An 18,928-nucleotide genomic window follows, 5' to 3' on the forward strand; every position below is an offset into this window, starting at 1 on the left:
TCATATCTGACTGTGACCTGACCCAGTTCTCTCAGAGGTCATATCTGACTGTGACCCTGATCCAGTTCTCTCAGAGGTCATATCTGACTGTGACCTTGACCCAGTACTCTCAGAGGTCATATCTGACTGTGACCCTGATCCAGTACTCCCAGAGGTCATATCTGACTGTGACCCTGATCCAGTTCTCTCAGAGGTCATATCTGACTGTGACCCTGACCCAGTTCTCTCAGAGGTCCTATCTGACTGTGACCCTGATCCAGTACTCCCAGAGGTCATATCTGACTGTGACCCTGACCCAGTTCTCTCAGAGGTCATATCTGACTGTGACCCTGACCCAGTACTCTCAGAGGTCATATCTGACTGTGACCCTGATCCAGTACTCCCAGAGGTCATATCTGACTGTGACCCTGACCCAGTTCTCTCAGAGGTCATATCTGACTGTGACCCTGACCCAGTACTCTCAGAGGTCATATCTGACTGTGACCCTGACCCAGTACTCTCAGAGGTCATATCTGACTGTGACCCTGATCCAGTACTCTCAGAGGTCATATCTGACTGTGACCCTGATCCAGTACTCTCAGAGGTCATATCTGACTGTGACCCTGACCCAGTACTCTCAGAGGTCATATCTGACTGTGACCCTGACCCAGACCTCTCAGAGGTCATATCTGATTCTGACCTTGATCCAGTACTCTCAGAGGTCATATCTGATTTTGACCTTGATCCAGTAATCTCAAATATTCAGGTGTAGAACGTAGTAAACAAATCCATATGAACAAATGATTTTAATCTGATAAATCTCTGGTTCCCAATCCACAAATTCTCTTTATTTATGAAAGATCTTTGTTTCTATGCCTGGGAATACGCGGTGTATTCCTGTGGAATGCAGTCTCACCTGAGCTCAGCTGATATGATTAGCACACTTCTATATTCAATTAAAATCACATCGTTGAGAGAATCCCTTTCCATGCATGCATTGTATACTGCTGATGATGCCAATTTCATCTCTATCCTAAGGCAATGTTAATTAAGAACTAATAGTTTAGGGTCAAAAGGAACCACACCTATCAATGGTGGGGTCAGTTAATGAGTTGGTTACCTAGTATACATTGAGGCCAAGAGGTCAGAAGGCTGTAGAGTGAGTTCAAGAGGTTAGAAGACAGTATGGTGAGGTCAAGATGTCAAAAGATAGTATGGTGAGGTCAAAAGGTCAGAAGACAGTATGGTGAGGTCAACAGGTATGATTATTGTACAGTGAGAAGAAGGGGTCAGAAGACTGCACAGTGGGGTCAAGAGGTCTGCAGGCTGTACAGTAAAGTGGTCATATGACTACACAGTGAGGTCAAGAGGTCTGCAGGCTGTACAGTAAAGAGGTCATATGACTACACAGTGAGGTCAACAGATATGGTGACTTTACAGTTATGTCAAGATGTCGGATGGCTGATAATATTGAGGTCAAGTGGTCAGATGGTTTTACAGTGAGGTCAAGAGTTTGGAAGGCTGTATAGTGAGGTAAAGAGGTCATATGGCTGCTCAGTGAACATCATCATGAGATCAAGAGGTCTGATGGCTGAACAGTGAGGTCAAGAGGACGGATAGCTGCACAGAGGTCAAGAGGTGATATGGCTACACAGTGAAGTCAAGAGGTCGGATGGCTGTACAGTAGGTCAAGTGGGGTCAAGATGTCAGATGTCTGTACAAAGTGATCAAGAGGTCATATGGCTGTTGATAGTGAGATCAAAAGATTGGATGACTACCGTGAGGTCAAGAGGTCATATGACTGTACATTGAGGTCAAGAGGTCAGATGGCTGTACAGAGAGGTCAAGAGGTCGAATGGCTGTTGATAGTTAGGTCAAGAAGTTGGATGACTGTGCAGTGTGATCAACAGGTTGGGTTGAAATGAAGTAAAACTCTGAAACAAGGAATGTAATTCAAGGTCAGAATATTCCACCAACTTAGTAGTATTTATCTACTATTACAGTTCAATATTCAGTTTATGCAAGTCAAGAACTTAATGAAACATTCCATCAAACACGCTTTTTAGATTATACCTACTATGCTATGTTCAAGTGAAATGAAAGTAAAGAACATCTCTCAGCTTTGCTAGAAGCTAGGTAAGACTAGCAACAGTTTCTATAATTTCTGAATGTCTTATTTTTCTCTCCTTATTGGCTCTGCTTTGTACTAATGTATATCTGACCAAGATGGATATATGTAAACTAGCTGCTCTGTGTAAATCGTTCTCAGGAGGTGGATGTCTTTTCAACATTGCCAAAACAAAACAAAATGTTTACATTTTGTACCAACATGCATGTTTGTATATCACCTGTTTCTATATATAGCTATGATGTAGACTGAACAAATGACATAATTTTATTTATTTCAACAAATTATTTGATATATATCATAGAGAAATTGAGGGAATTGTTTAGAGTCATATGAAGGTAGTCCCTGTGATATATAGAGGGTCACACACCGACACTTTTATTATGTCACATCTGGATATAAAGGGTCACACACCGACACTTTTATTATGTCACACCTGGATATAGATGGTCACACACCGACACTTTTATTATGTCACACCTGGATATAGAGGGTCACACACCGACACTTTTATTATGTCACACCTGGATATAGAGGGTCACACACCGACACTTTTATTATGTCACACCTGGATATGGCAGTGAGACATTGAACCCTTCAAATCATATTATACTGACAACAGAAGGTCCTCACAACCAGGTCACATTATATTGACAACAGAAAGTGCTCACAACGAGGTCACATTATACTGACAACAGAAAGTCCTCACAACGAGGTCACATTAAACTGACAACAGAAAGTGCTCACAACCAGGTCACATTATACTGACAACAGAAAGTCCTCTCAACCAGGTCACATTATACTGACAACAGAAAGTCCTCTCAACGAGATCACATTAAACTGACAAAACTGTACCAGAATTTTGTTTTAACACAGCCTATGTTAGTTAAACTGTTTGTTGTGATACCCTGCAGTTATGACGTTCTGGTGTTGGGGACAAGAAAGATTGCATTGCTCAGCATTGGTAACCTTGAGTAGATTAAATCTGGTCCTATTATTTGTTCAAATAGAAAATATGTTAGTTTAAAAACTATTTTTGGGACTCCAGACACAAGATTCTTGATGAGGGTTCAAATAGAAAATAAATGTTAGTTTAAAAACTATTTTTGGGACTCCAGACACAAGATTCTTGATGACAAGTCAAAACTTGCCATGAACATTGATGTTCAAAAGTCAAAACTTGCCATGAACATTGATGTTCAAAAGTCAAAACTTGCCATGAACATTGATGTTCAAATTTAGATTTTGTGAAGTATACCCCTGCTATGCACTACTGTCAAATTGCCCATTACAAACCCATTAAAAAGCCATTACATATGTTGGGATTACTTTTGTACACCTTTAATGGCCCCTAAAGTAATGGCCAAACCCATTACAAACCCATTAAAGTTTTCACTAAGTAATTGCCATTACAATGTAATAGGGCCATCAATAATTAGTTTTCAATGTAATGGGCATTAAACATTATGGTGTAATGGGCATTAAACGTTTTTGGTGTAATGTAATGGCCATTAGGTTTGGAGCAAAACCATTTTTGTAATGCCCATTAACGGTGTCATTACTTTCTGAAGTGTACTCTGTAATGGCCATTACATTTCGTCAGAAAAGGTGTAATGGCCATTAAAGGTGTACAAAACTAATAGACCCATTACAAGAAAATACACTTTAATGGCCATAATTTTCACAAATATAATGACCATTACTTTTAAAGTACAAAAACTGTTCAGAGATCAACATAATTGTAATGGCCATTACGTTTTTACAAAAAAAAGTGTAATGGCCATTATATATATACAGGTATACAAAATTAATGGACCTACATGTAACCATTACATGAGACGCATTCAGAAAATTTAGAAAATGCATTTTACCACTTAATTTCATCAAAGTTCATCATGAACTGTATCACTATGCATGTTTGACAATATCCTTGTACTTGTAGTCCTTCCATTAAAAATTGCATTCAAATTGATCCATCATTTGTTTAAAATTGATAACTGCTTCAAAAATGGGTATTGTACACAATCATGTGGACCCAAAATCCTTTTAATATTCTTCAGATACATGTAAGAGTGATTTATGTTCATTATTGCATTAATTCTCAATGTACATATGATGTGTGTTTGTACAATTTAGATAAATAGGCAATACAATTTAAGAAATGGCAAAGCTGTTTGAATATAATGTACACTATGTAAATTTAGGTCACATGCATGGCGATTGGTTTTAGTTAATTCTTACCTATAAACAGGTTGACATACTTCCAGAGTTGAATAAATCATTTCCTGGTAGTCTTGTATTAATCATGAACCAGGTATTAAAGATAAATACTTCCCTTCATTTGTAAAATAACATGTTGTTCATCTTTGTGAGAAAAGCCTCATGGCTGCCATGTATTGGAACTCTCCTGCTTGAAGTTATTGGGCGGGAAAAAATTGGCGGGAAAATTTGGCGGGAAATTTGAAGTTTTCTTATTGTAAAGGGGTTTATTAAGCCTGTACAGTTTCCTTATTCTTCTTTAAAGCTAACAACAAAATTGTAATATAGACATGGACTTAAACAATAACAATATAATAAAAAATAAGATACTGAAATAATACATTAATTTAAGGCCAACAATATTCATGGTAGTATATTGAATATTGTCATAATTATGTATTACAATATGATGTGATGATATTTGTAACAATTGTAATGGCCATTACATGAAAAAAATGTTACATATGAGGAATTGCATATCAGAATAAAAAAATGTAATGGCATTACATAAAGGCACCATTCAGTAATGGCTATTGCATTATGACCATAATTTGTTATGGTCTTTAAATGGAAAATGTAATGGGCATTACATGAAGGTACCAATAAGTAATGGCCATTACATTGTGACCCTAATTTGTTATGGCCATTAAATGGAAAATGTAATGGGCATTACATGAAGTTACCAATAAGTAATGGCCATTGCATTGTGATCATACTTTGTTGTGGGCATTAAATGGAAAATGTTATGGGAGTACATAAAATCCACAGTTAGTAATGGCCATAACATTATGATGACTCCACTCTAATGGCCATTACAAACAGAATAAAGGCCATTAAAAAAATACAAAACATGAAGTAATGGCCATTATTTTGTTAATGACCATTACAAAGAAAATATTAATAGGAAAGTAATTGAAATTTAGAAAAATAATGCCCATTACATTACTTAACTCCAGGTTTGTCCCAAAAAAGGAAACGAGAAATAATGGCCAATTTTAATGGAATCAGTGTTTTTAATGGGTTTGTAATGGGTTTGTAATAGATTTGTAATGACTTTGCTGGGCAGTAGTGATGTATCATTGAACAACTTAATTTGGCATCTACAACAAACCAGATGGGCTTATATTTGGGAAGATGATGTGTATGTCAGTTTTAATTTATTTTCTTATAAAAACTTGATTTAAGATTATGCACTGCAGTATTTAATATATGTGCATGTTAAAATCATTAGAGAAATATCGGTATGATTTATGTAGGGTATATTTTCGTTTCTTTTGCTAGGAAATGCAGGGCTAAAAGACACTATTACAGTTAAGCCAGGCAATGAAAATACAAATGCCACTGATGAGGAGAATGATAATCTGGTGAAGGAGAGAGAAAAGCAGCAAGGAAAGATGGAAGAGGAAAGTGGGAAGAAGGATGAGCAAATCGAGATGACAGATGAGAAAAAGAAAACTCAAATCATAGAGGCATCTCCAAAGGAAAAAGAAACTCACAAGAATGGCGATCCTGTATAGATATCCCCAGTCAAATAAGTCTATAAAACCTATGAGAGTGTCAATGAAACAAATCAGACATTTCGTAAAAGTTTAGAATCCAGACGAAGGTCACTGTATTACCTGTAATTTCTTCCTTCAAAGCCGATCAGTTATAACGGAGCCAAGATTGTGAAGCTGTCTCATGGTTCATACAGATGATGAAAATTGCTGGAATTCGTGTTCAGTGCTGGAAAAGTGCTGGAATTTGTGTTCAGTGCTGGAATTTGGGATCAGTGCTGGAATAGTGCTCAACTTTACTAACAAGTTCTTGAAAAGTACTTGAATAATACTTGTTGCGGTGAAAAACACAATTCTTTTCACATTCCTTTAAATGAAAATTGGAAAATATGCTGAAAAAAATGCTTGAAAAGTGTTAAAACTGTAAGAACCATGAACTAATTAACTTCGCTGGGACAATATAAATTATTTTAACATGGAAACAAACGATACATACAGGTCCTCTATTGATCAGATGTAAACAAACTTAAGTTCATAAAATGTACCTTCCAAGTAGTTTTAACTATTAATTTGTTAAATCTGGCTACCTATCAAGGAAATGAGGCATAACAAAGACAGCTCTGTTAAAACAACAGGCATGATTTGGTATTCCAATATTATTTTCAAAATGTGATTGAGTTGAAGATCATAAAATGATATTCATATTAACATTTTTTATGTGGAATAGTTATATATATATATATATGCTTATAAATCGTATATATAAATATAGCTATATATAGCTGTGAAGAATGACCGTGAAAATGTCGGTTATATATAGATTTCTGTTTACACATCCCATTGTTAAATTTCCTTCAAAGGTTGAACACAGGTTAACATTTTCTTATCTTTAACATCAGACTTGTATAATATTTATGTACAGCCGATTGATTTTATAAACTGATTCTCCAAGTTTACCTTCCTCATCACTGGCCTGCTTTTCCATGTCTGTAAGTGAAATAGCTAGATCAACATGGAGGTTTGTAGAAAATTTTCTTGCTTGAAATTTTCTAGCTTCTCCATAGTTTCCTTGGGTGTTTGACAAGAATTATCATTGCATGAAGTTTGTACTGTCAACCTGGTGTCCATTTGTGTTGTGATATTCAAATAGTCCTGAATAGGACAAAAAAAAAATACATCAAAACCATTTAACCAATTTGTGTTTCCTGTATCCCTATCATAAAGGCTGGAGAATCCTGCTACAACAAGACTTGTACCACTTTATCAATCTTAACTACCTTTTCTATGGATGCTGCTATTTCGCTGATTTATGTTGGTATTGCTTGGGAGAATCTTCATGAATACGTTTGGGCTTATCTACATTTTCAAAATGGCTGAATGATAATGAATATTTTTATGAAGGAATTATAGTATATGAAGACCAGTGAAAGACAAAGAGAGAGAAGGAGAGACATGGACAGACAGATAAATGAAAAAGAGACAGACAGACAGACAAAGCTTGGAGAGAGACCTGGGGAGAGAGAGATCTGGGGAGAGAAAGACCTGGGGAGAGAGAGATCTGGGGAGAGAGAGATCTGGGGAGGGAGAGAGAGAGACCTGGGGAGAGAGAGATCTGGGGAGGGAGAGAGAGAGATCTGGGGAGGGAGAGAGAGAGATCTGGGGAGGGAGAGAGAGAGATCTGGGGAGGGAGAGAGAGAGATCTGGGGAGGGAGAGAGAGAGAGACCTGGGGGAGAGAGAGATCTGGGAAGAGGAGGAGAGAGATCTGGGGGGAGAGAGAGATCTGGGGAGAGAGAGAGATCTGGGGAGGGAGAGAGAGAGATCTGGGGAGGGAGAGAGAGAGAGAGACCTGGGGGAGAGAGAGATCTGGGAAGAGGGGGAGAGAGATCTGGGGAGAGAGAGAGATCTGGGGAGGGAGAGAGAGAGATCTGGGGAGGGAGAGAGAGAGATCTGGGGAGAGAGAGATCTGGGGAGGGAGAGATCTGGGGAGAGAGAGAGAGATCTGGGGAGGGAGAGAGAGAGATCTGGGGAGAGAGAGATCTGGGGAGGGAGAGAGAGAGAGATCTGGGGAGGGAGAGAGAGAGACCTGGGGAGGGAGAGATCTGGGGAGGGAGAGAGAGAGAGATCTGGGGAGGGAGAGAGAGAGAGACCTGGGGGAGAGAGAGATCTGGGAAGAGGGGGAGAGAGATCTGGGAGAGAGAGAGGGAGATCTGGGGGAGGGAGAGAGAGATCTGGGAGAGAGAGAGAGAGAGATCTGGGAGAGAGAGAGAGAGATCTGGGAGAGAGAGAGAGAGAGACATGGGGAGACAGAGACCTGGGGAAGAGAAAAGAAGACCGTCCAGATTTGATGGAGTTTATTTTGTCTATGAGTTTATTGCTTCTCTTGTCTTGGCATGGTGTCTGTTGTTGTCTGTGAGATCTCTGTAGTAACTGGTATTGTTATCCTCGTTATATTATCACCCTTTACCTTTTTATGTTTTGTGTGTCTGGGCTAATAACCATCTTGTTTTATCTCTGGGGCTCAAATATTGCTGGAAGACATTTCTTCACATTTTGGGCGAGACTGTCTGTCGAACATTTTGTTTCGTAGCATGCATTGAAGCCTGAACTAAACTATATAGGATGATGCATGGTGCAAATCTTGTAAATCAGTTATATGTCACAAGCTTTATATAAAAAGACATTTTAGAATAATTGAAGTATGCGGCTTTACTTTTTCACTATTTCAGGAAAACTGTAGCCAGACTGGGGACTATGGAATACGTCTTGCTAAGTGACAATATCATTATTGTTTAGTTGCTTTTCCCCCAAGTTGAGTTTTCGCGACAGTGTTATTGTTAATTGATAGTTTGAAAAATGTTTGTTTTTTGAAATGTTACTGAGTTCCGTTCATCCTTTATATTTAAAGTATTTCCTCATTAGCAGAAAATGTTAATTTTTTCGATCTTAATCATATGCCATAAACTTTCATTTGTTTTTTAAAAACCTAAATAACTTTAAGGTGATAGTTTCTTGCCATGTTTGATTGTTATTAACATTAAATGTTAATTTTTCTTTGGTGCTTTAGATAGTTACATGAACCTAAGGTTAAAAAATGTTTTCACACGCAGCTTTTAATTGTTAATGATATATGGCAGTTTTATTCCTATTTTTAGCTCGTCTCTTCGAAGAAGAGTGAGAGCTTATGTTGTCACTCCGGCGTCGGCGTCGGCGTTGGTTTTTCAAATGTTAATTTTTTGGTGCCAGTGTTGAAAGGCATAGTAATGTATGGTAATATGGTCCCTGTGGGGGTCAAACTATCCCCTGCCGGAGTTAAACTAAATGATTTTTTGGAAAAAAAAACAGATTTTTGAAAATTGTTGGACTTAGAAAAATTTTGCGTTAAGTGTTTGGTGCGAGTGTTGAAAGGTATTAATACATCACTTTATATTTACATTTGGTGTGGCAATGCCCTTATATATTACTAGTAAATCCCTACCAAAAGCAGCTTCATCTATGAGAGTATAACTGAAGTTGCCCTGAGGGCGTATGAATATCTTTTGTTTTTTGTTTTTCAATATTGAATTAAATATGTTCTAAGTATTAAAACAAATGAATATAAAAAGATAGCGTTGTTTCGTCTTTTCAAATAGTGTAGGAAATTGCGCGTGACGTCAGCTGTTACTTGTGCGCCGTTCTAGATATTCACCTGACCTGACGGTAGAAAGCGGGAAATTTGAATTTTGGAAGATTTTTTTCATATTTTTTTATTTTTGCGATTCATTAATAGAACGTAAATATAAGCGATAAACTGCCTAGATGCGGCAGACCTACTGGTATAACTGCCACATGTGTCACAGACAAACAATCATGGTGTGCTAGCGCGCACCATTCAGTTTGTCTGTGACACATGTGGCAGTTATACCAGTAGGTCTGCCGCATCTAGGCAGTTTATTGCTTAAATAATTGTACTAGGGTGCTGATAATTGGCAATAGAGTCCCTCTGGGGTTAGACTATCCCCTGCCAGAGTTAAACTAAAAGATTTTATTTGGAAAAAACTAGAATTTTCAAATTTTTGGACTTGAAATATTTCTGCGTTAAGTTTTTGGTGCGAGTGTTGAAAGGTATTAATACATCACTTTATAATTGTACTGGGGTGCTGATAGTTGGTAATAGACTCCCTCTTGGGTTAAACTATCCCCTGCCGGAGTTAAACTAAAAGGTTTTTTGGGGAAATAACCAGAATTATCAAATTTTTGGACTTAGAATATTTCTGCGTTAAGTTTTTGGTGCAAGTGTTAAGAGGTTTTAATACATCACTATATAATTGTACAAGGGTGCTGATATTTGGCAATAGAGTCCCTAGAGAATAAGACAATCCCTTCCTGGAGTAAAACTTTAAAAAGAAATTGTTTTTTTCTTTTTAAATCTGTGTTTTTTTGGTTTTTAAATCTTTGGACTTTGTGTTAAGTTTATATTGTGAGTGTTGAAAGGCATATTAATACATGGTATTAGGTTCCCTGTGGGGGTTAAACTATCCCTTTCCTGAGTTAAACTAAAATATTTTTTTGAGGAAAAAACACTTTTTTTTAAATTTTTCGTGCAAATGTTGAAAGCTTTTTAACACATCACTTTATGATTGTACTAGGGTGCTGATATTTGGTGAAAGAGTCCCTATGGAGTTACACTATCCTTTCTTGGGGTGAAACTGAATATAAAACAATATGAAAACGTCAAAATAGACAATTTATACCGGTCCACATTTTTCAAGGGAGACAACTCTCATTAGGATATGTTGTCAAAAAATTGAAGAAATATGTCCAAAAGCAATTACATTTGTGTTTAATATCTTCATTTAATCTACAACAGCATAGGTTGTCTCCAAAATGTTTTTCAATAAATAATTCATATATATATATAAATTGGTATGGTTTTGAAAATTGCATGAATTCACAAAACATAATCTGATCAAGTAAACAATATAAATATTATTAATGCAATTTGCGAAACCATTCCAATTTATATATTTTAATTATTTATTGACAAACATTTGCGAGACGAGCTATGCTGTTCTCCAACAGCTCTTGTTTAGCAATATAATCATAAGCTGCCTATATATATATATATACAATTAATCACTTGCAATTAAGTCTGTATCAAAATAAAGATCCATTTTCCTACCAACAGCCATAATATAAAATTCCCCCTTTGCTTATTTCCCCAAATTAGCTCCATGCTTTCCTCCCAAATACTTGGTTTTGGAATCTCGAAGATGATGATTCAATGAACCACTTTCTGACTTTACATGAAAGGAATCTCAGAATTTAGTGATTGAAATGTAGGTAGGGATAGATTTTAAATTTGCTGTCTTATTAATCCCCAGTTTATAATCCATTTCTTTTAGTTTTCTAGCTATTGTTTGGTTTGGTAAGCTTCAAATTCATTCCATATTTACCTATATTGTATTATAATGAGAGTAGTTTTAACCAAAGGTAATTTGTAAAAGTTTGAAAAGAATTATAATTACCTGTAGGTAATTGCTTGCAGTTATGTGTCTGGGCACTTAGCAGTCTATCTTTTAATTACTTGTAGTTAATTATCAATTCAGAACATAACTAGGTACACATGTACTTAATTCATTGTATGGGATTGTGTTACAAACACATTCCTGTGTTGCTGTCAACTAGGCTGTTTAATTGGTCAAATGTGAAGACAAAATGTGAAGACAACATGTGAAGACAATCTGATTTGTATGTACTTTTAGAGTAATGGTAGTGCCTTTATCAAGAAAATGTGATGCTGCTGTCTTAGACGTTTGTTGATATAGGAAATGGTCTTTGTGATATTTTCTCAAGAGAACATACAATCTGTTCAAAATACCAGTGAAAGATTTAGGAGTTGTCTATTGGTAAAGATTCCAGACGGGCATCAGACTTTAGTTTTCTGGTCTACAGGCCAAAACTTCGTGAAAGATGAGATTGATATCCAGTGTCATAAGACTTACATCATTTTGTGCTCATTTAGTCCTCTCCCCAGCTTTATCATTCCCAACCCTCCCTGAACCCTCCCTGAACCCTCTGAACCCTCCTCATTCCAGTTCACACCCCACCTCTATCTCTCCCAACCCTCCCTGAACCCTCTTCATTCCAGTTCACACCCCGCCTCTATCACTCCCTACCGTCCAACCCTCCCTGAACCCTCCCTGAACCCTCTGAACCCTCCTCATTCCAGTTCACACCCCACCTCTATCACTCCCTACCCTCCCAAGCCGATGTTTTATTCACCTTACCCCCGATTCCCCTACCATGATCTTTGTATTCGTGTTGTGAAGTTAATGCTGCCGCTTCTCTGCATAATATCATTGGCCCTCTCTACATTGTTATCCTTGCTGATTATGTAAATTGGTTTTATTGTATATAAATGTATTATAATAATTGTATATAGAATACATTGTAACCATCATTGTATGTAAGTTCATAACTTTGTATGTAAATACGTCACTGTAAAGGGGACTGTGGAATCAAATTGAATGCTCGTGAATATAGAAAGGAATCATAGATATTTAATATTGCAAGCCTTGTAAGGATGGATAGGCCATCATATTTAATATTGTAAGCCTTGTAAGGATGGATAGGCCATCATAGATATTTAATATTGCAAGCCTTGTTACTATGGGCAATCTATCATAGATATACAGTATTGTAAGCCTTGTAACGATGGACTATTATGTTATGTATGCCTGATATTGTCATTATGTATATTGTGCAAAGTTATCAGATAAACATTGATTTTCTGCCCAAAATGTCTACAAAGCACTGATGCATGATGTCATAATATAAATCTCTAGAAATGATTATCTGTAAAATGTAATATTTTATCGCCAATCTGTGCCATATGCTTTACAAATTGATTATTTTAACGTGTAGATTTCTTTACAATATATACATTTCTGCAGAAATTAAGCAGACGACTAACATGGATACGCAAACCTTTTCTGATCTACTTATTTGTAGATTTTAAAATGGATAAATATCCGTTTTCTTCAACTTAATTAATTATTTTCCTAGTCATTTATATACAAATCCATTCTTTACGGTTAATATTTTTTAACACAATGCTTAATTTTTTTTTTTAAGTTCTGGTTATTCTTGTGATTTTTTAAGAAATTTCTGATTTTTATTTTGTAGTACATTAATGCTTGCCATGATTTGATAACTCTCCCCTCCCCACATTAGAAATGTATATATGTATCTTAAGCTTTAGTTCTGTTATCGTACTGTAACACTGTTGTATATTCAACTAGAATAACACATCAATATTTAATTTTCACCGTAATTTTACATCTTAGCTATTCAAAATGGCAAATCCTACATTTCATACACAGCTACTCAAATACTTATATATAAATTTAATTCGAGATGAATTATGTATAATGTAAATGTATTCAACGTGTTATTTTGTCCAGCGAATACATAGATGTAATTAATATTTTATATAAAATCAAACATTGATATATTAGTTTCTTTTCCATTACTTTTTGTTTGGGGTTATAAACTAGACCTAGTTCCCCAAGGAAACGTTTGTTTGTGGAGAGGAACCGAAAATTCCTACCTCCTGAAATCTTATACCTTGAATTTTATCACAGTTCAAAAGAAATTTAAGAAAACATAACTTAAGTCAAATCTTTTATGTTATATTATGAATTTGCAATATTAATGGAAGTTAAATTTCGTGGAATTCTAGTCTATTTTCTTAAAGTTTTCAGGTGAAAGATCTAAATATGTTTTGATCAATTCGGTGTAGATCTGAATAAAGCAATCGCAGAAAAAAATCCTTAAAATTTGTGATTGATCTTGTTCTGGAACTTGACATGTTATTTAGAATTATTTATTAAAGGTTTGTGTTATCAAGTATTTCAATTTTCATATTTAAAATATTTTAATAGCAAGACATAATATTCAGAGGACTAGGTGTCTCACTTATTGGTGTATTTTACCTTATTTTAATCACAGCACTAACATTCAGATTATTTATAGATTTAGAAAAATGGACTTTATATCGAGTGAAAATTCAGTGAACATATGATATTTGATATCATCCACATGATTATTACCTTATTAAGCATGCATGGTTTTGACCCAAATACAAAACTGATGATCAACAATGGCTAGATTAAAACATCACAATTCAACACAATTTGAAATATGTATTAATCAGTTATCCACTGTACTCTTGTAAATACTGATATTGATGAAATAGAAATCAAGAATTCCGAAAAAACGTAACAAGAAGTATAGATCTCTGGATTTAATCATCTAATCATTTATGTTATCTGAATTTTTTTTATTATTATTATTTTTTTTTTTTTTGTGTTATATGAATAGTTATTGTAATATTTAATTAGGTGTTAATGATGTAAGATACTTCAAAACTAGGAAGAAGACACATATTTCTGAAACATTTAAGACAAGAATTACAGGTTAAGAATAGTTAAAGATATTGCGAAGCAATTTGGTGCAACAAAACAAGATAAAACAGTGAATGATTTACAATGTATTTTTTACAATAGATATTTTACGGATAGAATTAATTTCCATTAGTTTTGAGGTACTAAATTCTTATTATATTTGTACAATGTATTGCATACAATGTAGCTAAAATTTAAAAGGAAGGTAAATCCATTCTTAAACAAGAATTTTAAACTTTGTGAATAATCACGCAAAAAAATTAATGAATAAACATCAATAAAGATAGATTTTGCTAATTTTATGAATTGTTTTTCTCATTCATAATCTTGAAATATTTCAATAAGTCGTTTAGTCGGAATGCACTGACCTTCATAGATTAGAAATATATGTATGTTCAAGCATTACATGTTCAAGTGTTTATCAACTGGCCTTGCAGTAAGTGCCAGCAGGCTTATTTGATTTTGTGACATGCTGTTCAAATATAAGACTTGGCATACTTTCATGAATCCAAGCAACAAAAGATTTCTGATTTCAAATTATTTTATTAAAAATACACATATAAAAATACAGTATTGTCAAAAGAAGCAACTAAAGATATGGTCAAAGGTAAAAGTATGAACATCAATTTTGTTAAAACAATTACAGAGATGAATTTCAAGATAACAATATGTGTGAAACTTTTTGTTACAAATAACAAAAGCTTGACTAAAATAAATTACAACTTTGGGTTTGATTTTTTTCCTTTTAGACAGTCATTGTCAGATCCTAAAGTAAGAAAATACATTTAACAGTGAAATCTCGGACCGGTGAAATACGAAACGCTTTTATGTGCATGAAATGTTATTGAGTGATGTACAACTTTCTCTGCAAATAAATGTTTCCTTTTACATAATGTCTTGGTTTTTTCTTAGTAAGTTATTAACATAAGATGTAATCCTATGAATTGCATCAAGCTGTTCGAATCTGTCTCACCACAATCATGAAACGGTAACCAAGAACAACCTTGACAATGAATGAAAGAACATTTACATTAATGACAAACGTTTCTGAAGTGCCCTTTTCATGAGAGCTGCCTGCTGAAAGAAAAATTCATCATATCAATGTTATGAAATTTATAACATCAGAGTGCCGATATAGATTCTCATGAGACCAATGAAATGAATATTCATGAGAGAGCCATGAAATGAATATTCATGAGAACCATGAAATGAATATTCATAAGAGCCATGAAATGAATATTCATGAGAGTCATGAAATGAATATTCATGAGAGTCATGAAATGAAACAGTGTGCTGTAATGACCGAAGTTCATGTAATCACATATCAAACTTCACTACATTATGGAAAGCCATTGTGGAAAAACAGTCGTTTATTAATATTTATCAATTATTCATCAAGTTTGAAAAATCAGGTTTTTGTTTATAATTCGTTCATTAATATTAATCACTCATTTATTATTATCAAGAAACAAAGTTTTATTTATTAATATTAATTGTATTTCAAGAATTTCTTTAATATAAATAAATCAACGTCCTCGCGGGATATTGGTATATTTTCGAGAGGTCCTCCGAACATCATTTAGATATAGCGACAGTTTTGTTAAAAGTCATATCATTCAACCTTGTCAACAGTTGGGGTTAAAGAATTGAAAACATAAGTACGGGTGAGTGATGTCATCAAATGAGTGACGACATGACAAGCTAACAAGTTTTCATCATTTAAGCAGGAAAGATTCTCTCACTCTCATAGTAGAGGAGTTCCGAACGCTTAACCTTCTTATTTTCCCCCTTGTTTATTAATATTGATACATCAGTAGTACTTCCTAAAAGTTATGAATAATTTATTTATAAATCATATATTAATATTATTAATACTAATATTGATACTAATACTAGTAGATTTGAACTGATATCAGTAAAGTAATTATTAATATTGAGAAATGCTTGTTATTTCCACAATGGCTTGATTTACTGAATAGAAACCTTATTAACACGGAGACTGAGAATTGTGTTTGCTTGATTTCGAAAAGTCTTGTCAAAACCAGATTGCAATGACTGAGCCTTGACGACTGTTCACTGTCAGTTGTCAAATAGTCATCAACTAATTCTTGTCTCGTTACCAACCTTATATTTGAGACAGGACAGATAATGACAGTTGCCAAGACTCCATCATTTTCATTCTTTGCTTTATGAAGGAATACATTGGCCTTGTCAGTGTAAAATGCCTCGATGTACATTATTTTCAATGGAAAATCCTAAAGATGAATCTTGTCTGCATAAAACAAGCATATATATATATGTAAGTCTGTTTTCATTGCACACAAGAAAGGTATTCTAAAGTGTTGACTCTGCTAGACATGTTTATCGATCCCTCGGTTCAGAACATTGATACACAGACAGCAGGAATGAAATGTCGGACCATACCAAATGTATCCGATCAAAAGCTACGTCTCAGATCTGAAATGTCAAACAACTTAAGCTGATTCTAAGCTGTATCTAAGAGCTGATTCTAAGCTGTAACTAAGAAAGCCTTCAAGACGGTACTTAATTCAACAAAGTCTCATTCTGCACAAATACAAAACATGGTAATTGAATGTCTATCTACAACAAATAAAAACAGTCTATACGAAACTATTAAACAGCTCATGGTGTACATTAAGAAATTTTTACCTTTGGGACAAAAATCATATCCATGTACTCCATTTCAAGACCTTCCGAGGTCACATCTATTCTCTTTAAAAAATAACGATTTTCGGAATTATATCATTCTTATTTGATAAAACAAACTATATAATACCGAAATACAAATTAAAGACTAAATCAGAATAGGTTAAATATACAACCAGCTGTGTCGGAAAGGTCGGTTTCTGCCTTATCACTGACACCTGATAGATAAATCACTGTCAACTAAAACAGATTTACGTTCTAAGGTACTGACAATGAATTATCAAAGTACACTGATGAATCAAATAGGACAAACATCCTTCCATACAGGGAATATGCCCTAGTGGAGTTAAAGGTACCTGTTGTCTTCGTCAGCAAATTTCAAAATTTCAGTTGACTCGGACGATAGCAGAAAGCACCAATTCTACCTTTTTCCATCGTCATGTTTACTATGTCATCGTGCTTTTCACTCTTTCATCAGACATTATTTGGGGTTTGTTTAAGCAAAAACTGAGGATGCATTTCTATCAAAAAGATTAATTTTCGGAAGTTCTTCCATCTATATCCATACACCATCATTGCCATCTTGACTTCACATTTCTTTACGGTCATTAATTCTTCATTACAGGAAAACGCCCCAATCAAGAGGACGAAGTGCAAGAGGAACTCATGGACATTAACATAGACTCAAATCGTTAACATAATAAAGTGCAGTTTACTGGCACAAAACTAGAAAAAAAAGTAAATCTTACGAAGATTCTGTAAAAGTGGATATTTTGGCTTGGTGTTAGTTTCTGATTTCAAAGTACTTTTGATATTTTTGAGTGTTTTAAAATGCAAATATCTGTGGCAAACCAGTAAAATTACCTGAAAGATTTTCCTGCTTTAAATTTTCGATTCCATATATTTTTGTTTCGCAAATGTATCAATTTGTTTTGGTCATACGCGAAAATGTAAGTAATCTGAAATCAGGAAATTTGCAGTATATGAATACACAGAAAAATTAATATCCACATTTACACTGAATTGACATTATCCAGTCACGTAATGCTACATCGTATGGATACTTGTACCTTTTGTTTAATATCGGAATCTTATACCGACATACCTGCATGCTTAACGCTTTATTCAGTTTTCCTCTTTACTAATTTTACGTGATATATTGGAATTGAAAACCATGAACTCGTGAAGAGTACTATCTTATTAGAATTTATCTTAGTTGGGATTTTTGCCACATAATTTCTTATAGTATACAGATATAATTTACTATTTGATATGTATCGAATAGGCGTTGAAACCAACCAGGAATATTGAAAAGCACTTGTAAAAGATGTAGGAGCCATTCGAGCTTCCAGAACTCTGTAATTATTTACTTTTGATTTTCGTCATCAAGATCATTATATATGGTATCACTGTGGGTTGTTTCGTTTGTCTTGCACCGTTCGACTACAAAGGAGGGCATTATCTTATGAATATGTTCAGGTTATTTTTTTCATTTTATGTTGTGGAGACTATTTTGGTACATTGGTGCATGTTTAATATGCGGATTGCTTTTCTTGTTAATGCAGAGATCGTATAGAGTTTGGAGGTGACTTGTATGACCAGGTCCTCATTCCCTCCGGTATATCAATGTTTGCTTGTCGTGTCCTTCTCAATTATCAACGTAATGCTCATTCCATTAAATGTTATCATCAAGAATTGTTTTCATGTAAACAAGATATCGCCAATCCGTAAAAACAGTATTAACCAAGAAGGAATTCACAGAGTACTTCCATAAAATGATGTCCAGGTAGTATTAGTACAAACAGGTTAACGTCACCCGAGACACAGCATCCAAGGAACTATTTCAAATCGCCTTTTTTCCGTCATCGTGCATCGTACGTCTATAAACATTTAGTATTTTCCTCTTCTTCTCAAAAACCCTTGAATCAATTGCAGAAATCTTCCATGGCCAAAT

At 34.9% G+C, this 18,928-nt stretch overlaps 1 protein-coding gene across 1 annotated transcript; it reads right to left on the minus strand.

Moving 5' to 3' along the window:
• LOC117340648 (variant surface antigen B-like) lies at positions 1 to 705 on the minus strand. Its single transcript, XM_033902411.1, has one exon. It carries the CDS (start codon positions 703 to 705, stop codon positions 1 to 3), a length of 705 nt encoding a protein of 234 aa, XP_033758302.1.
• Positions 706 to 18,928: the final 18,223 nt, after the last annotated feature.

The sequence above is a fragment of the Pecten maximus genome, chromosome 13 (genome assembly GCF_902652985.1).
Source record: "Pecten maximus chromosome 13, xPecMax1.1, whole genome shotgun sequence".
NCBI lineage: Eukaryota > Metazoa > Mollusca > Bivalvia > Pectinida > Pectinidae > Pecten > Pecten maximus.